The 25,409-nt window shown below is 31.7% G+C and overlaps 3 protein-coding genes across 3 annotated transcripts; all 3 read left to right on the forward strand.

Annotated features, from left to right (window-relative positions):
- The first annotated feature begins 9,496 nt into the window (after nt 1–9,496).
- LOC130979488 (pre-rRNA-processing protein ESF2-like) lies at nt 9,497–14,713 on the forward strand. The gene is made up of 8 exons (XM_057902945.1): nt 9,497–9,795; nt 10,101–10,483; nt 10,586–10,649; nt 10,977–11,044; nt 11,669–11,758; nt 11,852–11,982; nt 14,221–14,346; nt 14,451–14,713. Exons 2-8 carry the CDS (start codon nt 10,264–10,266, stop codon nt 14,466–14,468), a joined length of 717 nt encoding a protein of 238 aa, XP_057758928.1. The 5' UTR covers nt 9,497–9,795; nt 10,101–10,263; the 3' UTR covers nt 14,469–14,713.
- Nucleotides 14,714–16,878: 2,165 nt separating this feature from the next.
- On the forward strand, nt 16,879–20,525 carry LOC130981200 (uncharacterized). The gene is made up of 4 exons (XM_057904812.1): nt 16,879–16,913; nt 17,167–17,293; nt 19,728–20,267; nt 20,331–20,525. Exons 1-4 carry the CDS (start codon nt 16,879–16,881, stop codon nt 20,523–20,525), a joined length of 897 nt encoding a protein of 298 aa, XP_057760795.1.
- A 36-nt stretch (nt 20,526–20,561) lies between these two features.
- LOC130981201 (uncharacterized) lies at nt 20,562–21,125 on the forward strand. Its single transcript, XM_057904813.1, has one exon. The coding sequence runs from the start codon at nt 20,562–20,564 to the stop codon at nt 21,123–21,125; it is 564 nt and encodes a 187-aa protein (XP_057760796.1).
- Nucleotides 21,126–25,409: the final 4,284 nt, after the last annotated feature.

Below are 25,409 nucleotides of genomic sequence, written 5' to 3' on the forward strand. Positions count from 1 at the left end.
TCTCAAATATATATAATAAATAAGAAAGCTCAAGGACATTTATATATTATTTAATAACTACAACTTAATTTGGCGTTTCAAACTACACCAAAACACACATATCACATACCCATTCATCTTGTTCAGAAGCTTCTGCATGGTAGTGAATAATGGAAATATTATTTGGATTATTCCAATGAGCATATTTATTATTATTTTCTCTACAAAACTTTATTTTTATCTTTTATAAATCATATACTTGAGGCTTTACAATTCCTTTTCAATTTCCATGGTTGGTTGGTATGTAACTATTGAATGTTTAGCCGTAAATTATTGAGTGCCTAATTAATATTTTATAGTAGTGAAATCTAAGGAGCTCAAGATCAAGTCTTAAGCATTGAGCAATTCAACAATATACATATACATATTTATTATTGCTAAACTCACAATGAAATTTTGATCAATTTTGTTACAAAATAATGGATGCATTTTCATTTTTAAAGTATGAAAATTTGAATAAATTGCTAAATTCGTCTCTAAAAAATTACTCTTTCTTTAAATTGATTTTCGAAATTTTTTTTTAATTAAATTCGTCTTTCGAAAATTTTAAGTTAGTCATGTTAGTCTTTTCGACTTTCGTCACTTCTATTGCTAACAACGTCAAAAATTATTTATGTGACACGTCAAGTAATACTATACATATTACAATACATACTTGACATTTTTAATTAGCTACTAACATAATAAATTTATACAATTAGATTAAATCAATCTTAGATTAATGAGTAATGAAATATATTTTGAAGTATTAAAATTTTTTAATTTAAAATTGATTTGTTCTAATTTCATAAATTTTTCATATTAACAATTAATAATTAGGATAGTCAAGTGCATAATATATAATGTCACTTAATGTCTCATATCAATAAATTTTAATGCCGTAAATAACAAAAATGACAAAAAGAATAATCTGATCAACTTAAATTTTTAAAGACAAAATTTAATTAAGAAAATTTTTAGAAAATCAATATAAAAAATGAATGATTTTTTAAAAATAAATTTAATTATTTACTCATGAAAGTTTAGATTTGTATTCGTATAAAACTTTTGTTTGTTAAATATGTAAATTAATCTGAAGTGCGTTGTTGCGTCCAATAGTGTGTTGTTTTAGACTTTTGGAGAATAGTTTGTGTGCCATTATTTTATTTGTAGCTTCAACATACTAATTGTGTCATTATCTCTCAAATTTCTCTTTCAAATATTTTAGTATAATGGAAGAACACGTGTCCTAATACTCTTTAACATCTCTTTTACTATGAGGGTTGCAAATCTAGAGTAATATAATTGAAAAATATTATATAATTTGTCAATAATAAGTTAAATAAAAATTTAGTTTGTTGAGTTATTTATCTATTAAATTTTTTCTGTTAGCTTAAGTTTTAAAATAAATAAATTTATAATATAGTATTAAAATTTTTATGATTAAAAAAAATCTAAAATTTGATTCTTCTTAAACTATAAAAAAATTTAATATAAAACAAATAAAAACTAAAGCGAGAAATAAATTTTATGCAAATTTTATTAAGAAAAATTATTTCATTGTTATCATTTAAAATATATCTATGAGGAAAAGTTTGAATTTTTCCCCTGAAATTATTAGTTATAAGTTTTTATTTTATTTTGATTTTGATTTGCTATGGATATATACTGCTGTAAAAAGATGCATTTGATTTACTAGTTCTGTTTTTTTTATTAATAATGCTCCATATTCATGTAATTTTCGTAACCAAGTCAATCAAGTTGTTTTTCATTCACGCGCTTCCTTTCTATTAATGTAAAGCTTCTTTCTCAACATAGAACTTTTCTTTCTCAACGTAAATCTTCTCTTTGTTCTTCTATCTCAACGTAAACCTTCTCTTCCTCAACGTAAAGCTCTCGTGTTCTTCTCTATTCTGATTTCTATAACATAAAACTTTGTATTCTTCTTTGATTTCTTCTTCATTTTCTTCTTCGACCTATATTACATTTATCTTCTTCCTATTCTTCTTTATTTTTTTTCGATCTGCATTGTATTTATCTTCTTCATTTTCTTCTTCGTTTTCAGATTTCAGATTTCTTCTTCATTTTCAGATTTCAATAGCATATCAAAACATTGAATGATTCAACTTCAAATAAATTGAATGAGAGCGATTTGGATTATTCTTCTTAATCGAATCAAGCGAACGAGGTTTGAATTATTCAATTTTGAATTGAATTGAATGGAATGCAATCGCTAAATCCAGTTGTTTATGAACACAATTTTCTGTTCATTTGGTATTGTACATTGGTTTTGTGTTGATGGTATTTCTCGGTTCATTCTAGACATATGTGTTCTGAATTTGAATTTATATAATGGACAATGTTCGGTTCATTTAGTATTATACAGTGGTTTCACTTTGATAATATTTTCGGTTTATTCTAAACTCATGGTGTTTCTGAATTCGAATTTATATAATGGACAAATGTTCGGTTCATTTGGTATTATACAATAGTTTCGCTTTAATAATATTTTTGGTTCATTTGCAGTTTAAGTTTGTTGTCGATGAATAATTTGTCCCAATGGTTAGAATGACTTTTAAGATAAATTGAATGGAATGGAATGAAATCTAATACAATTAAATAAAGTGATAATAAATAATTTTATTCTTTTTAGTTAAAAAAAGACTCAATCATCAACAAAAATACATTAAATTTATTTTTAGACCCGAATAAACTTCAATTAAACTAAAGAATGAGCTGAAATTACTTAAAGAATAAAGAATTTAGTCAATACTTTTTAGCAGTATCAACTGAACCTCAATTAATACACAAATGAACTGAAATAAACTAAGAAGAAGAAGAAGAAGAGGAGGAGGAGGAAGAGGAGGGAAAAAGAACCAGCGTGTGCGAAGAAGAAGAACGATTTTCATATTAAAGCGCAAAAAGTAACGTTGGAGATGTTGAACGCGTGTACACACTCTTTTAACGAGTGTAATTTTTGTTAGTGTTAGACATGCTTAATTCAACTTGAATGACAAAAAAATTTGGATGCGTAGCTGATCCGTTTCCTTATATATCAAGAGATTCAAGGCTTCATTAAACTAATTAGAAAAAGAAAAAATAAATAAATGTCAAATTATTTATAAAATATTTTTCTCTATCTTTCTTAAATTGATCTTTAAATTTTATAGTCATATTACACACACATGAAAAATCAACAATCAATAATTAATTATATAGTTCTGAGAATCGGACTGAACCGGTCGATTCGATCAGATTAACTAAAAATCGGTCTTTTTATCGATCTGATTGATGGCAAAAATCGATCTATAAAAAATCGGTCAAATCATTGGTTAACTGGTGAATCGGATGAACTAGTCCGATTTTTTGAGGTGCCGGTTTGCTATTTTTAAATCAAAACTGCACCGTTTTGATTAAAAGAAATTGGGAAAACTGAAAAGAAAGTCCAAACGGACAGAGAGACAGACACCCCCCCTTTTTCCCTTCTCTCTCTCTCTCTCACCAAAATTCAACCCTAAAGCCAAAACTTTGCTAACACACACCAAAGTCGCACTGAAGGAGAAGGCGACGAGAGGCAGAAGACGAAGATAGAGCTCACGTAGTGGGGGACAAAGGAACTCGCAGCTTCAATCTCTGGGAGAGGAAGGGTATGCACCGTCGGAGATGAGGGAGACGATCACGACGGAGCAGAAAAGACGGCAGAGTCTGGAGAAGAACTGGACGCTGGTGGCTTCTGCAGAACGGGACAGTGTTGGCCTTCTGGGAGTGTGGCGGACTGGAGGTGGCGACTGGACAGTGAAGAAGAAAGGGTTTTGATCGAACTGAACTAGGTTACAGGCGAGACGAAAGGTTCGAATTGGTGGCGCTCAGTCGCGAAAAAAAAAAAACAATAAACGGCGGTGAACGATCGCCTCGATCACTGTCGAGTGACCAAATAAATTTGGGGATTAGGATTTCTCTGTCCATCGTTGCCTCTCCCTTTTTCGTTGCTTGCTTCTTCTACGTCGTCGACGGTAAGCTCCTCGAGTGCTTCTTCAATTTGATTTCTGGGAGTTGACTGCTGTTTTTCTGAATATGTTGATCGCAAATTGTTATTTTTCTAGGTTATATGCTTGTTATGTGAGTTAATTTTTTTCATTGTTCATTGTTGTTGTGAAGAGAGCTGGATTGTTGGTATTTGTTCTGACTTTTGGACTATTATTGTTGATTATATATAATGTTTTGAGTTATTTTTGTGTCTGGACTATTATTGTTCTGACTTCTGGTATTTGCTCTGATTCTGAATTAATTTATTAGTTATTGATTTGTTGTTGAGTAAATTATTTAGGAATTTTTTATTTTAAAGATGGAATAATGAGATAGTGATCACCAGTGAAAAATTTTAATATATTTATTTTAATATTTAATTAAATCGATTTAATTACGGTTTAACTATAGTTAACCATTAAATCTTTGAATCAGTACCTCTACCAGTTTATTAACCGGTCCGATTTTCAAAACCTTGATAAATATGTATAAATACATGATAATTAATTTAATAATTCACTCTTTGTTATGCGTAGAAAACATTTAAAAAAAAACTTCAGGGGAAGCAGACATCATGACGATGCTTTAATAGTATTTCAACATACATACATAAACAGATAAACACATATATATTTCAAAGATAAAAGAAATGTTTTATATATAAATATGGGGAGGGAAAAAAATCAATGCAAAAAGACAATAAGGATTCCTGTTTAGTGATTGAGTTATTGGGTCTAAAAACTGTTCAAACATGGTGGCCAGAAATTAAAGCAGTGTTGCTCATTGTTTTTTATTAAACCCCACCAAAAAAAAAATGACGGAAAGTGAATAATTGACGAAGGTGATGATGCCTCTTGTTTTATACAAAAAGGATAATACATAAAATCAACAACTTTATTATGATTATAAAAGCAAAGATTCCACACCAAAATGGAAGGTAGAGATAGCGTACAACTTAATGAAATGATGTATCTATAATATATTTTTTTTTTTCATTTTCTTTTTAAAAAATCTTTTAAGGGTGTGATTAATTATGACCTTTTTCTGTTGTTATTAAGCCTTTTGAAGAATTTGAACGATAGTGCTACTTTACTTATATACTAGAGAATTTGCTTATTGTTTATTAAGATAGTTTTCATAAATTTTATTTTTTTATTTATTTTTTATATATAGAAGATAGGTATAGTATTGTGTTTAAGTTAGACTTTCATTCCTAGTGACATATTAATTTAATTTGAGTCACTCTAATAATTAGTTTATTCATCAATTTAAGTAAATATAAAGAGTTTAAATTTTGTTTTGTATATATAATAATTATTAATCAATAATAAAATTTTTAAATAAAATTCAGATTTACATAAGTTCTTTATCTATATAATAATAATAATAATAATAATAATAATAATAATAATAATAATAATAATAATAATAATAATAATAATAATAATAATAGTAGTAGTAGTAGTAGTAGTATAGTAGTTTTATTTATGTTAAAGTTGTATCATTGATTTGGGACTTGATGACAACCCTTTCAAGTTTTTAGCAAGATTTAAAAAATCTCCGCCTTTGAACTTGCTCAATAATAGTGTGAGTTCTTGATTAAAATACAAATATATAGAAGTTTACGTGACTCATAATATCTATCAAAATATGTGTATGATATACTATATACAAAATTCATTGCGTCTTCTCCCAAAGAAAACGTCAATTTTTGTCATGTAATTTTCTTTGGTGCATGCTTGTGCATGATCGACCATGTCCTTTATATATGTCTGGGTAGGATTGGAAGAAGAAATTTGTTGTAGAGTTATATGAGATTGTAAAAAATATAAATGTGATTAAAGTGATTAGTATTAAGAATTCTTCGTATAGTGTTAGTAGTATTTTTATTCGTAATAATATTACGAAAATAGGAATTTTTTAAAATTATGTTGGTCTTGATATTATAGATTATGATACAAAAAATTTATAGCATTAAATTATTTTTACAAAAAGATTGTAAGGGACAAAGTTTTTGTCGACTAAGAAGACAAGGATTTCTGTAGATAAAAAAAATTGAACAATAAATTTTTTAGTTATTATTTTCATATGAAAGAGTTCAAATTTTTTTACTAATAATTAATTTTAATATTTGTTATCTAAAATTTGAAATAATTTAATATATATACTTTTATATTTGATTAGGTGTTAAATTTGTTGCACAAATAAAAATAATTAATTTTTATACTTACTATTTAAAAATAATATTTTTTACTCTTTATATATAAAAATATAATTAGATATTAACATAAAAAAATTATATTGATAGTTACAAAATTAATTCAAATTTATTTTTTAAAAAATAATTGAATCTTGATTCTAACTTTTATTCACAATATTAGTATTTTCTCTAAATTATATATAATAAATATTAAAAAAAAAGAATTGAAAATACATATTAGAAAGATAAGTAATACAAATTTAAAACTAAATAAAAAATATATATAATAATTTTTTTATTTAAATTATATTATATTGTTAAATTTATTTTGTGTAGAGCAGAAATGTAGAGAAAAATAGAGAATGTGAGAAAAGAGAGAGAAAGATAAAGAAGAAGAATAAGAGAGGGAGTTTGTTAATTTTAAAAGTTAAAAAAATTATTTTAATTATAATAAAAAATATCTGGTGACATATTTTAATTTGTCAGATTACAAATATAAAATATAAATTTTTAATTATATATAGAGTGAGAATGATAGATAGAAATAAAAAAAAGAGAGAGATAGATAGGAGAATGTAAGAAGGAGGTTTATTAATTTTAGAGAGAAATATTTTCTCTAAATTTTAATAAGAGAGTGTCATGTGATACATTTTAGTTATTATATTAGTTAATAATGTATAATATAGCTATATTTGAATTTTAACATTTTAATTTTAATTTTAATTTAATTTAAATACAATTAAAAAATATTATATTATTTATTTTAATTGTTAAATTTATAATTAGTAATTGATAATGATATATAAGAGAAATAGAATGAGTGAAGGAATGAGAGAAATAAAAAAAAAAAGAGAAGATGAAAGAATTTTTTAATTTAAAAATATTTTAATTACAATAAAAAATAACATATAATATATTTTAATTATAAAATTAATAATATATAATAAATATTTGTCCTTTTTATTTTATTTTTTTTGAGTGTTGGATGTATAGTGTTTATTTAGTCTCCAAAGTAAAAGTCGATTTTGAAGGCAATAGCCTCTCTATTGGAAATCTGTTTCCAACGTTGTGGGCTATATGCTGTTAAGAAGAAAAAAACATGGCCCAAAAGGAATGATGGTATGCAAAAAATAAACCAAAAAACATGTAATAAATCCATCCTGACCCAAAAAAAAAAAATCCACCAAATAACTTAAAGGTAGACAAATATTAAATAATACTGCATTTAAAAGAGAAATTGAGATCCGGTCCAAAAAAAAAAAAAGAGAAATTGAGATTAAGATATAGAGACTAAAAGATAAAAATTAAGAGATAGAAATTAAATTAAATATTTGTATTGTATTTAAAATCTATTGAACTGAGTTATAGTTTAGTATTATATTTAATTTATGTTAAATTAAATATAGAAATTAAAGGATTGATTTGAAATTTAAAAAGTTAAATGAGAGTATTTTAAAAAAAATGTTATTTAAGTTTCAGTTATCATTTTTAAATATTTTAGTTCTCTGTGTCTCTATTTTTTAAAAATATTGAAGAGATTGTAATTTTTGTGTCTCAAAACTAAAATTTTAATTTCAGTCTCTAATCATTAAACACAATACTCAATCTCAATCTCCTAATCTTAGTCTTAGGCCCAGTTTGGGTAAATAACTTAAATAAGTTCTTTTGAAAAAAGAGCTTAAAGTACAATGACTTTTATTAATAGTTGCTTATAAATAAGTTATTTTATATTTGAATTTTTAATTATAAAAGTACTTATTTTAAAGTTGTATCGTTTGGATAAATAACTCAAAAAATAATTTTTTTTACAGAAGAGAATGAATATTAAAATAACGATGATAACAAATATTTTTCAATATTAAATGTTGATTTTACATGAAAATAAAAAATAAATATAAAATGTGTGTCAATGTATATTTTGCTGCTATTTTTTATTTTTATTTTTTATTCTTATTAGAACTCCCTTCTCCTTTATTGAGGTCAAGAACTTGCTATAATTAACTATGAAAATAATAACAAGCTATAAAATCACATGTGAAAAAAATAAAATTAAAACTAAAATTTCATACCACAGTTAAATACAAATTTAATAATAAACAATATAGTGATAAAATGATAAAAAAATATTTAGAAGTAATATATGCAATAAGTTGTTCAGATGCAATATTGTCTGAAAATGAAAATGGTGGTGGAGGATCAATACTTCCATCAGATGAATCATTACGTGAAAATGGTGAGATTTGGAACATTGCGTGAAAATTGTGGTGAAGGGTCAGCCAGTATTTTTGATAGAGTCAAGAAGGAAAATAAATTTTTTTGGTTTGAAATTAAATTTTTTTTTAAGAAAGTGATAGAATGACTTATCAAGAAGCAGAAAATCATATATTTCTACTTCTTCAAAAAGCTGTAAATTAATTTTTCGGGAAGTCAAAAGTTTTTTTAAAAATTGTGCCAAACACGCATATTATGACTTTTCATAATCCAAAAATAAAAAAAGTTACTTCTGCTACTTTCCAAACGAACTCTTAATCCCAAAAAACAAACGCAACTTAAATGCCTTTAAACACTAGTAAGAGGAAATAGATGCTTCCTCCATACAAATTAGAATGTCAAAATACAATACATTTATAGAAAAAGAAAATAATAATAAACCATAATATAGGTCAGCTAGCTAAAAAAAGCTTAAAAGTAAATTTGAGATTCTATTTTGTTGATAGCAAAAATTTACATGTAATTATTTTTATATAAAATTGATAATTGAGAATTATTAAAAGATAATTTAATTAAATATATTAAATTATTTAACAATTTTTAATTATCAATTTTTATTAAGACAACTATAATTTAGTGTCTGTTGATGATTATAGAGAGGTATTATTTCTTTTTTTTTTGTGAGATTATTACCCCTGTTATTTCTGCTTTGTAGTATATTTTGTTTTTTTTGGACTTTTAACTGAATTGGTTCGATTGATTTCATAAATTGTCCGATAAATTTAAATTTTTGGTACTTATTTAAATGAAAGAGTGAATTGACTATTCAATCAACTCAAATTAATTAAATAATATTGATGTTGCTCATATATTATTGACTTGTTGCTGATTTTTTGATAATTACTTATGTATAATGATTAGATTAAAAATTATTGAATTTAAATATTTAAAATTAATATTTAATTAAACCGATTGAATTTTCATTAAATTCTGATTAACTATTAAACTAGTGAACTAATTATTTTACTGGTTCATTGATCGGTTTCGTTCTTGCAACCTTCCAACCCTAACAAACTCAGCCACCGTCCCATCGCCGAACTCTTTTCCCCTGGTAGAGGGTGCTGTTGCCGCCAACTAGAACAGACTGTGGGTGCCATTGTTGCCTGTGGAAGGTCTGTTCGCTTCTCCTCAATCCTCTTCTCGTCGACGTCGCACGAAGGCTTGCTCGGAGTTGTTGGAGTTGCCGCCACAAAAGGCTGCTCTGTCGTCCCCTCTGCTCGCCTTTCCGTTCTCCATCGCGAGCAACGTCTGCTTGCTTCTTCGAGTGACGTTGCCGTTCTGTTCGTCTCTCTACTACGATTCTACTTGTTTTACTCTATTCTTTATCACTGTTTTTACTTTTTTTTTTTTTTATGATTTCATTTATTTTATTTTTAAAATTATAGGTTAAACTAAACTCAAATGAATTCGTAATCTTCATTAGTTCGGTTCTCGCAACCTTAATTTTTGTCTCCTTATTTATGATGTATTGTTTTTTTCGTACTAAAATTGGTTTTTGGTTAAAGCCTTTTTTCTTTAGCTTGACTGGTTTGATGCCTGGTCCTGTTTTCAAAACCTTGTTGCTGATACAACCTCTGTGATGAAGGTCGAGGAGACCGCAGTACAAGAACAAGAAGTTGCTGCATTCACCAAATAAACAAGAGGACGACAAGTGTAGAGGAAAACGAAAACCCTGATATTGGTACACCTCACCACCAGACGAACCTAATTGCGTTAAATCTAAATTGAAAAAGAAGAATAAGAAGACTATGGAAGTTGCAGTGAAAGAAGAAAATGCCGAGAATGAACCTAATGGCTCAGAATCAAAATTGAAAGATAAGAAGAAGAGATTGTTGAAGGAAGCAGAGAAAGCGGACAAGCGAGGTGTTTGCTATCTGAGTCGGATCCCCCCTCACATGGACCACGTCAAGCTTCGTCACATTCTCTCTCAATTCGGAGATATACAACGCATCTTTCTTGCCCCTGAAGGTCTTCTTTAATTCATGTTTTCACTTGTTTTTCTCAATTTTTGAAATAATGAAATTAAAGCACTCTAATACTTGAAGCGTTTTTTTTATTTTGATTTTGCAGATTCTAGTGCTCCAGTCTCAACTAAACGGTCGCGGGGTGCACGAGACCAAGCGTACTCAGAAGGGTATTTGTTTTCTTTTTGGCAAAATAGCAAAAAACCCTGCACTTATAGATTTTGGGAAGATATAAATAGCTCATAACATACTACGGCTCTTTGGTTTAAGAAAATGGTGAAGACCATACCAAACAGCCTTGAAAATTAGCGTATTTTGACGAGCTTAGTTTTGTTGAGTTCAAATGTTTGTGTAGATAGTTTTCAAATTGTAGTGAGATTTTCTGTGCATCATTTGTGGTCTGAGCCTCTGCGGGAATTTCTTTTCTTTCACATGTACCTTTTTTCAGTTTATGTTGGTAGGAATTGATCATTGGATCTTTCTCTATAACTGTGTAGGTGGGTTGAATTCAAGAATAAAAGTCTAGCAAAGAGGGTTGCTAATATGTTGAATGGTGAACAGATAGGTACGCATGTATGAATTTGAGTTGTCCTGGCTCTTTGTTCTTGATTCTCAAATGGAAAATCATAATGACTTCTCATTGATTCTATAATATCAGATTCTTTACATTACATCCATTGCTATTATATGATATGGTGTTTAGTTTTACCTATAGTAGATAGTAGTGGAATTATTATATACTTTCTATGGAAATAGGAATTTTGTCCTATCAATGCATGTCCTATCAACCTTATTGGTGATAAGCTTAATAAGGTGGAAAAAGAAAGGAGGTCAAGATTCAATTATACATATGCTTAGACCATGCTGAGTTCAGAGTCCTTAGGTTTTTGGAGTCTGTCTGGTGCTCAGTTCATGGTTTCTTAAAGGACTTTACTATTTCTAATTTATCTAGAAATTGGGCTTCTGTTATCCACTTTATGGAGGACATCTTATCCTCCTGCCTTTATAAGTCTCTTCTTTATAATTAAATTTCTTCAGTAAAAATATACAGGAAATAAATAGTATGCGATGTGTTTATTCTGGTGTTCACTTGTAGTAGCAGGAATATTCATTGAGTGGTTTGTTCCTCATAGATTTGGTTGTCAAGTTTCAATTTTCTGATTTGCATAACTTCATGTTCTTTATCCAGGGGGAAAGAAGAGGTCATCGTTCTACTATGACCTTTGGAATATTAAATACCTAAGTAAATTCAAGTGGGATGATCTCACTGAAGAACTAGGTAGGACTATACAATCCGTATCTTGTTTTCATTTTTTGGTTAACATATCTTGTTTTTATTTAGTAAAAGCTTAAACGAGTCTTGTTACAACAGCATTAAAGAAAGCTATTCGGGAGCAAAAGATAGCTTTAGAACTTTCTGCTGCCAAGAGAGAGAGGGACTTATATCTTTCCAAAGTCGATAAGTCACGTGCTTTGAATGCAATAGAGGAGAGGCTAAAGAAGGTACTCTATCCAGTCCAAATTCTATTGAATACAATTTTGAAGGTTGCATTTGGAAAAAAATTTCATGTATTAATATGTCTGACAAGAAACTTATGTGCTAGTTAAAAACTGATTGGTGAACAATCTCACTAGCAAAAATGAGGATAAAATAAAAGTAAAAAAGAAATATGCTGCTGTCTCTAAACTTCATTTTATAAAAGACTCACACCTTTGCCTTACTTAGTTTGTCGTATACTATTTTCTAGTAGAAGAGTAACTGAAGATTTCCATAAGGAAATAAGTTAGAATTAACTTTTTTTTTTTGGTGACTAAGTTAGTATTAACTTATTTCCTCTTGAATTGTTGCTATGACTGGTCAGAAAAATGAGCCAGCATAAAATATATATTGAAATGGTTGTCCAATAGTTGATGCTTTAAATTGAGCAAGCAATGACGTTCACAACTGGAACTAATTTGAAAGTGTCATGCTGCAACAACAACAGCACAACAACGACAACAAAGCCTTGTCTCACTAGGTGGGGGTCAGCTACATGAATCAAACGACGTTATTGAGTTTTGTCATGTATCATGTCTACAGAGAGACCGTTTATATGTAGATCTTGTTTGACCACCTCATAGATGATTTTCTTAGGTCTTCCTCTATCTTTCACTCATGTCCATCTTCCATCTCATCCATCTTCCGGACTGGGTGTTCTGTCGGTCTTCTTCTCACATGTCCAAATCACGTGAGACGCGATTCTGCCATCTTTTCCACAATGGGTGTTACTCCAACTCTCTTATATCTTCGTTCCTTATTTTATCCAATTGCGTATGACCACTCATCCATCTCAACATCTTCATATCTGCCACACCCAACTTATGTTCGTATTCTCCTTTGGCCGCCTAATACTTCGTACCATAAAGCGTAGCCGATCTTATAACCGAACTTACATTTTATATATTCCATCTTGCTACGGCTTATGTGCAGACCATATACTTCTAGAGCTTCTTTCCATAAGTCTAACTTCTTATTTAGGTTTTTCTTTGACTCTTCCATAAGGACGATATCATCGGCAAAAAGCATGCACCATGACACAGGCTTTTGGATGTGCTCTGTGAGTACTTCTAAGACTAAAGTAAAAAGATATGGACATAAGGATGATCCTTGGTGTAATCCTATACCAATAGAAAATTCATCTGTCACACCACCTTGAATCTTCACACTTGTTGTGACCCTATCATACATGTCTTTAATTGTATGAATATATGCGATCCTTACTCTTCTCTTTTCTAAAACCTTCCATAAGATCTCCCTTGGCACTCTATCGTACGATTTTTCCAAATTAATAAACACCATATGTAGATCCCTTTTATTACTACGATACCTCTCCATCCCTTGAAAGTGTCATGCTGCATAGTAAGAAAAATAAGAAAACCGACTAACCAGGTGTGTCCTCTCCTTTTTGAAAGGAGAGTGAAAATGGAATTGTTGGCTGTATGTTGGCTAAAACCTATTGGTCACTTAGATTTTCCCAATTTGTGATGTCACGTATGTTTCACTCATTTAGGTTGTAATTAAAGTTCCTTGCAAGTTCTGATATTTACTACTTGCCTAAGTTGCCTTTAGTGCTATGCTTATGATTATCAAAGTATTTTCAAACAAATTTCAGACAATTTATGCTTTTTTATTAATTCAAATTCAGATGAATTAAAATATTTTACAAGTATGGAATTCCAATGCTTATATCTCTGTTATTCACAGTAAACTATTTTTTGGATCCGTTGGATTTCTTTGAATTTTGGCTTTTATAACTTATCTTTACGGGGACTATTTAGCTCCATAAAACTAGGGTAGATTTACATGCTGGCTATGATTTTCATTTGTAATGTAAGATCATATTTTGGATTATTGATGTATCTAGTTAGTTTCCTTATCCTTCATCTGTATTTGTGAAGAACAATGTACTTGTGGAAGTTTGTTATTTTCATTGCCATACACGCCATGATCTATAATTTCAAAGGGTAATACTATGGTGAAGAGTGTTTTCGAATGAAGAGGGAAGATAGTTCTTTTTACAGGAGTAAAGGTCAAAAACAAAATAAAGATCATGTGCAATGCACGTGTCCTCTATTAATTTAGTGAGAAACTCTACTCTTGGCCCAATTCTCCTCTTCACCAAAGAAATTTTCAATTTCAAATTCACATTATGATTATATATGGAGGTTAATTTCTGATGCCATTTCAATTGGTCTCAACAGAAGCAGAAGATTCAACAAGACTCTGGACAAGTCGCAAAAGTGATTCGCCATTTCCCCCAAACGAAGCCAATAACCGCTACTGCTAAAGAAAGTAAACCTGGACTCTCTGATGATATACTGGATGCTGTAAGAATCAATGTGATTTTGATTTATAACTAAATAATTCATGTTTTGGTGTATCTCTTTCATTTATTTAGGCCGTAGCTTAATGTCTATTACACCCTTTACAGGTATTTGGTGGTTCGTAATCCATGTATTGATACTTCAACATCAGGAGTTCAGAACCCAAAGAATAGCACTATGCCAATTTTGTAACATGCATATAGCAATTTTCTGTATTCAACTTTTTTTTGGGTAATATCTAGAAGATATTGTTCTTAGTGATTGAAGGTTTTTGACGTGGAAAATTGAAGTAATCTAGAAATATAATAGTGTGTTTTTGTATGTAGTGAATTTTGTTATATTGCTATACGCCTTCTAACGGTTAGTTTTAGCCTTGTAGGCTCCAATTATATTAACTGAAGTTCGATATTTGGATTAATTGTTGGTGGAAATTCAGGTACAGTCAACTTCACGTGAAGTGACGTTGATAATTGAGAGCTGTTAAATGAAAATTTAGTTAAATCATTCAAATTATTTAACGGCTCTCAGCTATCAACTTTACATGAAGTTGACTACACATCAATTTTTACCTTAATTGTTATATTGAATTTTGTTGTGTCATGATTTACATTTTACATGTATACTTCAATTTTACCCTTAATTAATAAACATATCAAATTTGCTTGCTAACATTTGTCGAATAAATTATCAGAAGTTTCTAAATTTCTAAATTTCTAAATTTGTTAATAATAAAAAAATATTTTAAAACGTGACTAACAGTATAGACACTAAAAAAATATGTGACTACAATATCAAACTATTAAATATATATTTTCACAACGATTTTATAAACCAGATTTTAATGTGATGTTTTATAAATATAAACAAAAAAAAATTAGAGAACCAATTACATATTCAATAACTTGAACAACTTTTTAAATTTGGAAAAAAAATTCTAGTAAAAACAAAAAATACCTAAAGAACCAATCTAATCTAATGTTCATACACATTTACAGTACGCGCTGAAAAAAAAAAGCGCAAAAACTCTTGTTTCGCTCTAGCCACGTCTGTGCCCTATCTAGTGTCGGCGTTTGCCGCCACACGTAGTACCATCCATTCCCAAAACGTGACTATAGTATCAAACTATTAAATATTATATTTTCACAACAGTTTTAGAAATCATATTTTAATGTAATGTTTTATAAGTATAAATACAAAAAAAAGAGAAAGTTTAGAAAACTAATTACATGTTCAGCCAACTTGAACAACTTTTTAAATTTTGAAAAAAAATTCAATAAAAATAAAAATCCCTAAAAAACCAATCTAATTTAATGCTCACACACATTCATAGTACGCACTAGAGAAAAGAACCACACAAACCCTTGTCTCTCTCTAGCCACGTCCGTGCCTTACCCAGTGTCGCCGTCTGCTGCCGCACGTAGTGCCATCCATTCCTAAAACCAGTGCCGCCGACCCTGCCGCTAACCACCACGACGTTCATGTAGCACCCTCCCTTCGCGAACGTAGTGCCACTGACCACTGCCGCGTAGCACCGTCGCAGGATCCCCTCGCGAACGCATCACATCCGCCACCGAGGAGACCGCCACATGTCCACTACTGTTGTCGTGTTGAGGTCGCGTCGTTTCTTCTTCTTCTTAGTTTTGGATGCTCCTTTTTACTAATTTTAGATGTTTTTTCTGTTAAATTTCGGATGTTTTTTTATCTTGTTTTGGATATTTCTTTTGTGCTTTAGTGGATGTTTCTTTTTTGTATTGGGAGATTTTTTTTTATGTTATATTTTGGATTTTTCTTTTGTGCTTTTAGTGGATGTTTCTTTTTGGCTCGTTTCGATCTTTCTTTTCTGCATTGGGGGATGTTTCTTTTGTAAGGGCTTATGAATGGCTCAGTTCGCAGGTCAAGTGGTTAGTCGCGATCGACATTAAGTGTGCGGTGGTGCGACGAAAGGTGCGGCATGGAGCGCCGTGCGTGTCACGATGGGAGAAGTCGCTCTACGGATTGGTTTTTTCGCTGGCGCGTGCAATCCTAATTTTTAAAACTTAAAAAACTGAATGATTTTGAAAAGTTGTTCAAGTTAGCAGGTACCCTAGTTGGTTACTCAGAGGCATTGATAAAAAAAGATACTTTATATATACAACTTAGTAATTTTATGTCAAGTAGACGATTTTAAAACAAGGTCAGGAGCGCTAAGGTTGCATTTGTGACAGTTTTTCGCATAGAGCAAAAGTTTGGTTTTGGGCAGGGAGGAGTTGGTCGCGTTCATAGTAAAGACTGTATAAGCAAAAACTTACTTGCTGTTTTGTAATCCTATTTTTAATGAAACAATCCTCTCTAATGAGTTTGTATAGATTTGTAACATTCACTTTCAGTTTAAGAAAACCATTATAGGCTCTAAATTGGTTGAAAAAGGATTCTAGTGAGTTATTGATAGATAAAAAATTTTTCAATGATCATGATTAAAGACTTTAGAAAAGAATGTGAATTTCGTCCTACTTGCGTAATGATATTGATTATGTTATGTCTGGCATTTTGGCAAGGATGACGATTTCATCACGCTTGCTCAATACTATAAGGTAGCGTTTGTTTGCAGAGACTAGAACTGAGACTGGGGGACAAGAAGTCAGTATCATGTTTGTTGTGGTAGAGACTGGCACATAAATTTGTGTCTCTGTCTCAAAAATTTCAGTATTTCAGTACCTCCAAAAAGTAGGGACACTGGAGACTGGAATTTTTAAAGACAGAGACAGAAACTTTAATAATATTTTCGTACCTCAAATACCCCTATTGTAATTAACTAATGCCAACTTTACCTTTTCTTGAAATCAGATTAGGGCTTCAGTGTGAGCAGCCCTCACTCCATTTTTATCATTCGTGCTTCAAAGTGTGGCTTCCATCCTCTGCGTCGCCATTGCAAGCACAGCCCCGTCGTCACCACCGTCATAACCACCGCAAGGTAAGTGAGTCGCAGTTGAAGTTCCTCTTCCTAGGCTGTGAGTTCTCATGTCTTCATTTGCTCCTTCACAGGATAACGTACGAGGAACCCAGTTGAGAGAGTCTTCGCTGTTGCTGTCGCTGTCATGTTCATCACAATTCGTTGTTGTTCATCAAATTTCTTTACTGGTTTGGGTCAATTTTTTATTTCGCGAGTTATGCTCCGTGGATTTCGTTATAGAAAGAATCTGGGTTTTTCTCTCTTCACTTCGATTTGGATATTTGTTCTGATGTATAGATGCGTATATGTTTTCATGCCTTATTTCTTTAATTTCGTTTGTGATGTGCTTCTTATGAATTGGTTTTGGTCATGCTTGGTTATTTACGTTTTGCATTCTTATACTTTTGATTCTGAATTCTGGGATGCTCTGTTTGCCTAATTTATGTATGTTTGATGTGAGAATGTGTAAATTGTTTTGTGAAATCTATGATTGTTGTGGCTATAACCAGCGCACTTACTGTAATTTCTAAAATCGTATTGAAGAGGAATTTGTTAGTTTAGTATGATAATATTAAATTTTGGCAGATGATTTGTTCTATTTCTTCATCTCCAATGTTTCTAGCTTGAATGATATCTGGTTGCTGAAGCTGTATTTGTATCATATGTAGAGTTAAAAACCTAATGGACTTATGTACTCAGATTCTGATTATGGAGGAAAAAAATGCAGTTAATTCTTTTGAATTTTAGCTCCTATGCACTTTACACCACTAAAATTTCAAATTTGTGATTTTTGACATCTTGAGGTTGTCAAATAGTGCATAAAAAGCCTTTTTATTAATAAACTTCACAAGCAAAAGTTCAAAGGGGTTAATTGTATATTTGTCTTATTAATTAAACTAGGAAGTATTGTGGTTCCTACAATACCAGAGTTCTATGAGACTTCCACCGTGAGAATAATAAGTATCTGTATCTCCTTAGCTTTTGTGTATTAAAACATTATATTGTACTTTATATTTTGAAGTTTGCTTTCTATGGCATAGGCCAAAATAATAGTATTCTGATGCAAAATAATAATGAGATGTACTGCTTTAAAATCCAATCTTGCTCTGCAATTATCAAGAATCATCAATGCATGATGAGTTTGCAAATCAAAAAATGCTAGCCATAACTTTCCATTCATAGAGATTTGCCTTCTAGTGCTGGTGTTGCTTAAGTTCTATCTTGGTTCATAAGGTGTGAGAATTTTGCATTTAGGACCTGCAAGATGTTTTAGGTGGATATTAAGATTACATGCTATTTCAGAAAATTATTTGGGATCTAAAAAGGCTAGTTCCCATGAATCGGCTACTTTAGGTTGTGATTTTGATTAGCTTGCTTTTGTATTTGAACAATATTATATCCCGTTATAACTGTTTCATTTTTCATTTGCTTCCTATTCTATTAACACATTTTAAGTACCTTTCCTCTTTTCAAGCTGCCATGAAACTGATTTAGGACAGCAGAGCAGTGTAATTATGCATAGTTTCCTAGTTTCTATTCCATTTGTGTTGATATGTTCTGATTGGCTAGTTATTTTTGTTTTATCTCTGTAGTTAGGAAAATATTTACTTTCTGTACTTGGAGTGGCCTATTATGTGTTAGGAGGTTCATTGTCTTGACATATTTTCTCCTTTCAATATTTTCACATACACTGAATCCCCTCAAACCAACTGTTGATTTTAAGTTGATAGTTCATTGTCCTGATTTTGAAATGTAACATTCTTTTTGAAAAATAAGTACATGTTAGACTATGAATGGTGTTTTCTTTTTTAAAATATTGTAATATCACATAATTTAACAGTTACATTGATCAAGTTGTAGGAGTGTGTGTAGTGGTGTACAAGAATTATCATAGATTAAGTTGATTCTAATAGGAGTTTTGTGATAGTACACAGGACGAATTCGGTTTATATCATACTCTCTTTAAATATTAGACTTGTAGTTGTAGCTCAAATACAATTATTATTATTGTTATATCACATTTTTCTATTGAGGCATTAATAGTTGAAATGAAGACTATGGCAGCAGCTCTATCGTTAATTCTAGCCTTTTGTAGAAATTAGTAATTAGTTAAGGAGTATAATTTTTTAATTAATTTAAACATGGTCGGTTGACAGCACTTATCTTCCACTCCAAATCTAACACAAATCAAACAATTTTTATATACATACTCTCTATGCAAAGAAATGCTATATTATATCATACTCTCTTTATATACATACTCTGTTATGATAAACTTCAATATATATGATTAGATAAACTTCAATATATATGATTAGATCTAGATAGTGTTAATTGTCTTTTGGTTTCAGTTTCTTGATTTTGTTTTTGGTCCTAAGATATAGCAGATTTTGCATCAACTATTGTTAGATTTCTTTAAATGTTTATGTATTTTTTGATGTAATGATTTTGATAGGAAGAAATGGAGTGGTCGAAAATTATTAAGCAATGCGTGTCTTTTTATGAAGTGATGAGATCTAACCATGAAGACTTGATGTTGTTCTTTGTGCTTACGCTATTTGGTTACTTTAGGGATAGAACTAGTGGCCAATTATCGTTAGGTGGAAGAATGAATAGTAGAGTTAGACGTGAGGCTTTAGAGCGTATCGTTGGTGAGGGTAATAGGAATTGTATCTGGGAGTTGAGAATGAACACAAATGCCTTTGCTAATTTGTGTGAGTTGCTCCAAGTTCAAGGAGGACTTACCGAGGATGGTCATGTAAGCCTGCCAGAGCAGGTTGCGACTTTCTTAATTATCTTAGCGCATCACAAAAAAAATTGTAGTCTGCAGGTTAGATTCTGTAGGTCCGGCGAGACAGTTAGTAAGTATTTTAATAAAGTTTTGAAGGCTGTGATACGGATTCAAAGCATTTTGCTTGCCAAGGCTACACCAGTTGAAGAGGATTGTCTTGACCCCACATGGAGAAGGTTTAAGGTAGAGCTTATTCGATGTTGTGTATGTTTGGGTATTTTTTGAAGGATTCTATATCTGAGTATCATAACTTTCTATGGATGATAGGATTGCTTGGGAGCATTAGATGGCACTTATATAGAGGTGACAGTCCCCAAGTCGGAGAAGGCAAGATACCGAACAAGAAAGGGTAAAATCTGCACCAATGTCTTAGGTGTGTGTAACCGGGAGATGGATTTTGTCTATGTACTCAGTGGATGGGAGGGATCGGCGTCTGATTCACGGTACTTCGAGATGCAATAACTCGTCGTAATAGTCTTAAGATACCCCACGGTAATGATGCCATCTTTGAAGTTAAGCTTATACAATTACCTTGAGTTCACGATAGTCAACGTCTTACCTTGTTTACATTACTCGTCTATAGGTAATTACTATTTAGTTGATGCTGGTTACACAAATGGTCCGGGGTTTCTCGCACCGTATAGAGGCACTCGATATCATGTAAGAGAGTGGGCCCAAGGAGCATGTGCACCGCGCAATTACCAAGAATATTTTAATAGGGTTCATTCTTCCGCAAGGAATATCATTGAGCGATGCTTTGGTTTGCTGAAAAAGAGGTGGTCCATCTTAAGAAGCCTTAGCTTTTACCCTCTAAAGACACAATCTCAGATAATTATTGCATGTTGTTTGTTGCAAAATTTCATTCGAAAGAGTATGGAGATGGATCCGAAGGAGGAAGGTAGCATATTGGATGAATTTATGCCTGATGGAGACGAAGAACAAGATGGAATGATTGACGTGGTTGAAAACACGAACGAGTGGACTCACTGGCGTGACAATATAGCAACTGAGATGTATGAAGAGTGGCCGTGCAAGTCATATGGAGTAGTTAGAGTAGTGTAAAACAAACCCTGTAAGGGATTGAGTATTGTTGTAATGGCCACATTTGTTTTTGTATGACTTGTTGAGACCGGAAAATTTGTAATAGCACATCTTCATTTGTAATGGCAACTTCTTGTTTGTTATATTGTTTGCTGTTTTATTATCATATGTAATGCCAACTACCTGTTTTAGAATTTTTACTATGTTGTTATTTTTTGCTGTTTCATTTGTAATGGCAATGACCTGTTTTATTATTTTCACTATTTGTGTAATTTTTTGTTGTTTCATTCATAATGGCAACTACCTGTTTCATGTTAAGTAAATTTAATTTAGATAATTTATGCACAGTTTTGATTATCTTAATTTTGGTAGGTGAATATGGAGAACAAGATCATTTGGAGTGATGAAGAGACTAACGCTTTTGTTGGCTTCATGGAGGAGTTTGTCGTAGATGGTTAGAGGGCTGATTGTGGGCAGTTTAAACCCGGAACATTCGAGAAACTGGCTCTGAAGATGCTGGAGGCCTTCCCCGGTTGTACACTGACCACGAAGCACTACAATAATAAGCACAAGCGGTTGAAGGAGAAGTATCAGTACGCCGTTGACAAGCTTGGTTGTAGCGGATTCGGCTGGAACCATGAGAAACAATGTATGGAGGTTGACAGCAAAGATGTCCTTGATGCATGGTTGAAGGTGAGTGTGATTCATATCTTTGTTTAGTCTGAGCCACTTTGTACTTCTTGAACAAGTCTAGTTGAATAATGCTGTAATATAATAATTCAATCTATTATCAAGCTTTATGTTAGTATTCTTCTGGTATAGAGAACTTTAGACTTGGCTTATTTTGTTAACTTGATAATACATCATTTGTGATTTCCACCATTCAGTTTGAGTGTGTTCAAACATGTGTTAGTTTGATATTGAATTTCTATATATATTTAATGGGAATATCATTCTTTTATATTTGTTGTATGAATAATACAATTTCACAAACTCTAATTATAATAAGATCTGGAGTCAATGGATCGAATTGACTGATGAATGAATTTGCGTGACAACATAGGTAGAATTATTTCACTTTTGCATAATATACCCGATCTGGTAGTTAAAATTTCCTCCAGTCTATGACTTGAATGATTTTGTTCGTCCTTTGTTGTTTCACTATTTATTTGGACACTTGTTCACAAGCAGGCTTGTCCTAACTATGATTCACTCTCCTACTTTTTGAATGAGTCGACTTGCATGCTTTTTATGGAGTTTTTTTAATGAATTTGAAAAGGGTAAAAAAAGAAAAGAGAGGTTCAAAGGTAGGGAATAACAGCTTTGATTACTTGTGTTAGGTGTTATTCATCGATGACTCTAGTGTTGGCAAGAGCAGCCTCCTTCTCTTCTTGCTTTCACATGAAGCAATGGAACATGCTCTATAATATATACAAGCCTCAGCCATTCATGTTTTCCTTTTTTTTAAAATATTAACTTCATACAAAATTTGTTAAATGCGGTTTATTTTTTCACAGGCACATCCGACCAAGTTCTACAGTCCTGGCAAGCCATTTCCTCCTTTTCACCGGCCGGAGGGTATATTTGGCAAGGATAGAGCCACAGGAACAGCAGCAGTTAGTGGTTTTGATCCAGAGGAACAGGTTAACGAAGAGACAGAAGACACTGCAGTTGGATTTGATGAGTCTGATATGTCTCCATATCTAGACAACGGCGGAGGGCCAGCAATGCAAGGACAAGCATCACAATCTGAAGCAGGTGCGAGTGCAGGAAGCACAAGGCGATATGAGAGAAAAAGAAAACCACTTGACGTACTGGAGAGGATGGCTGACCATATTCAGCAATCTTCAGCTGACCAAAGGAAGAATGCACAACTGATAGCTGATGTCATTGTTGGTGTGAACGAGAAGTGGAAGGTTGGCGAGAAGCTCACATAGCTTAGGTTCGGTGATGACGAGGTGGTGAGGGCGATTTTGAAGTTTGCTGAAAGTCCTAACGTTTATGCACACTTCTGGGGCTTATTAGATTCACAGATGATTGGCCTTGTCCGCTTCATTATATGAAGTTGACTGTTGGTTAAGGGTATTAGGGTTGGGCTAGGGTATTAAGTTTTTCACTGCAGGGTTTTAGGATTTTGGGAGTAGGTTATGTTTAAGATGATATAACGTACAAACTTATATTTGGTATGCATTTTGGATAGATATTTTGAAAACGCCTTTATTTTGCTATGTTCAGAATAGGTGTAGGTTCTTTGTACAGTTTTATTGGTATTGTGGTATGGCCTTTATTTTGGTGGTTTGAGCAGGAATTTGTTATTAAGTACAATATTTATGGTCATGATCTTGTTAATGACAATTATCTTTTAGTTTTTGGTCATGAACTGTCCCATTCTTATAATTTGTGATTCTCAATAATGCAGTTCTTCTTCTAGTCTTTGCTTTTGTTAATTACAGGATCCCAACACCAAGAACAAGCCTTTTCATTTCTTTATGGAATAAAAAAATTTTATTTTTCATTAACTCTTTAAATATTGGTTTAAGATGAGAATGTCATCATCTCTGTTATTCAAGAAGAAGTAGTGGTAACTCAATCTCTGTTTAAAAGAATCGCAGAAAGAGAATGATAAACAAAGTGACACAAGTGAAAATAAGGATCAATCTTACACTGACAACTTAGCACCATGCTAGTAAACTTTACTTAGGATGTTGCCTCACAGTGAAAATGTTAAAAAAATTCATCTTTCATTGATTTGATTTACATTGTTATGTACATGTCATTACAAACATCTGAAAAAGGCCAAAAAAAGGCATGACTATCATCAACCTCCAGCAAGATTTTGCTATCCGGGGTGACACCTTAAGTACTCAGAATTAGTAAAAAGGAAAATTTACAATTGTATAACTAAAAGTGTTGAGTTAAGAAATTAACTAAATTAATTAGTGATGACAAATATTATTTTTGGACAAAATAAATAATTAGTGTTGATTAATTATAATTACATATTACTAATTATTTATAAAATATTGCAGGCCAAAATGTGAATTACAGCCCAAATGGAATGAGAAATAAAACAATGTTGACGGGCCAACAATGTAAACGAAGTCCATAAGGAAACAAAGCTGAAGAATTCAGAACGGGCCAAGCATATCACTACCCGATCCAAGCCCAATTTTATTTCAGCAAGCAAATTCCCTCCATCTTGCTCTTACCAAAGCAACGTTCCTCTCTCTTCTGTCTTAGTCAAATCAGAGTTTCAGAAAAGTAAGAAAGAGAAAGAGAAAGAGCTTCTTCCACACGCCATTCACAGAAGAAGAAAGAAAGAGAAAGATCAAGCTTGAGAGGCTGAAGTCTAATCATCCAGTTCAAACCAAATCAAGCTTAGGTCAAAATTAAAGGTAAACTATTTCCTCTTCCATGCATCAGATCTTCTTCTCATCTTCCCAACTCCCTGCAAGTCCAAAAATGGCATACAAGGGAAAGTTGCCTTCAGCCCCAATCTGTTGTGTATCCACGGTCTCAAACTTATCTTGGGGACCAAGTTAGTTTTCAAGGGTCCAGATTAAGTTGACCACTAGAAGGCTTTTGTGGTTGCTGTGTTATGGCTTTCGGCCAAGATGAAGGAGTCAGAAGAAAAAGTTTCTACTCTAAGGTTTAATGAGAAAAAGTGAATCTGTGGGTTGGTGAAGCTCAAGGCTCAAGGTACCTTGGAAGAAGAACCAAGCAACATGCAAGGAGATAAAAGAAGTTTGGTGTTCATTCAGAAACCAAGGAGAGATAACCAGAGGATTGAGATTTTGTTCTGAGAAGTGTTCTTTGAGAGAGTTTAACTAACTAGACAGTGTAACCTAATCAAAGGTGCATTCCACCAGTATGAAGAACTGAATCAGAGGCTTGCTAATCTGGTTTTCGCATAGCACAAAGGCTGTTGATGAAGTCAATCTCCTTCATGTTTTACTGATTGTAATGTACTTTTCTAAGTTTATCTTTCTACAATTTCTTATGAGAAAAGGCATTGTGAGAAAGCTCAAGTAAAAGCCATGAGTGAAAAAAAGGCTAAGTGATACACTTGAGAGAAAAGCCTAGAGTTATTTTCTGATTTCTTTAGGTTGGTTAAGCGTCTTGCATCTTGTACCTGTTAGGTATCCCTTTCTTAGTTGGGTAAGCACTAAGAGTGAATAGTTAGGTGTTAGCATAGCCAATGTCAAGTTAGGATAGAACTTGAGTGTGAAATTGGTGTATGTAATACTTTTAACTATAGTGGAAATTCCTCCATTATTGTGGAGAAGACTGGACGTAGGTTGCATA

This window comes from Arachis stenosperma, chromosome 5 (assembly GCF_014773155.1).
Source record: "Arachis stenosperma cultivar V10309 chromosome 5, arast.V10309.gnm1.PFL2, whole genome shotgun sequence".
NCBI classification, from domain to species: domain Eukaryota; kingdom Viridiplantae; phylum Streptophyta; class Magnoliopsida; order Fabales; family Fabaceae; genus Arachis; species Arachis stenosperma.

Bases quoted from the DNA above. Each gene is read 5' to 3' on its own strand.
- LOC130979488 (XM_057902945.1), top strand. From the start codon at position 10,264: ATGGAAGTTGCAGTGAAAGAAGAAAATGCCGAGAATGAACCTAATGGC. The intron at 11,759-11,851 runs GTAGGACTATAC...TTGTTACAACAG, and splicing joins TGATCTCACTGAAGAACTAG to CATTAAAGAAAGCTATTCGG. The intron at 11,983-14,220 runs GTACTCTATCCA...TGGTCTCAACAG, and splicing joins TAGAGGAGAGGCTAAAGAAG to AAGCAGAAGATTCAACAAGA.
- LOC130981200 (XM_057904812.1), top strand. From the start codon at position 16,879: ATGACGATTTCATCACGCTTGCTCAATACTATAAG. The intron at 16,914-17,166 runs GTAGCGTTTGTT...TCTTGAAATCAG, and splicing joins CGCTTGCTCAATACTATAAG to ATTAGGGCTTCAGTGTGAGC. The intron at 20,268-20,330 runs GTATGTTTGGGT...TATGGATGATAG, and splicing joins TAGAGCTTATTCGATGTTGT to GATTGCTTGGGAGCATTAGA.
- LOC130981201 (XM_057904813.1), top strand. From the start codon at position 20,562: ATGCCATCTTTGAAGTTAAGCTTATACAATTACCTTGAGTTCACGATA.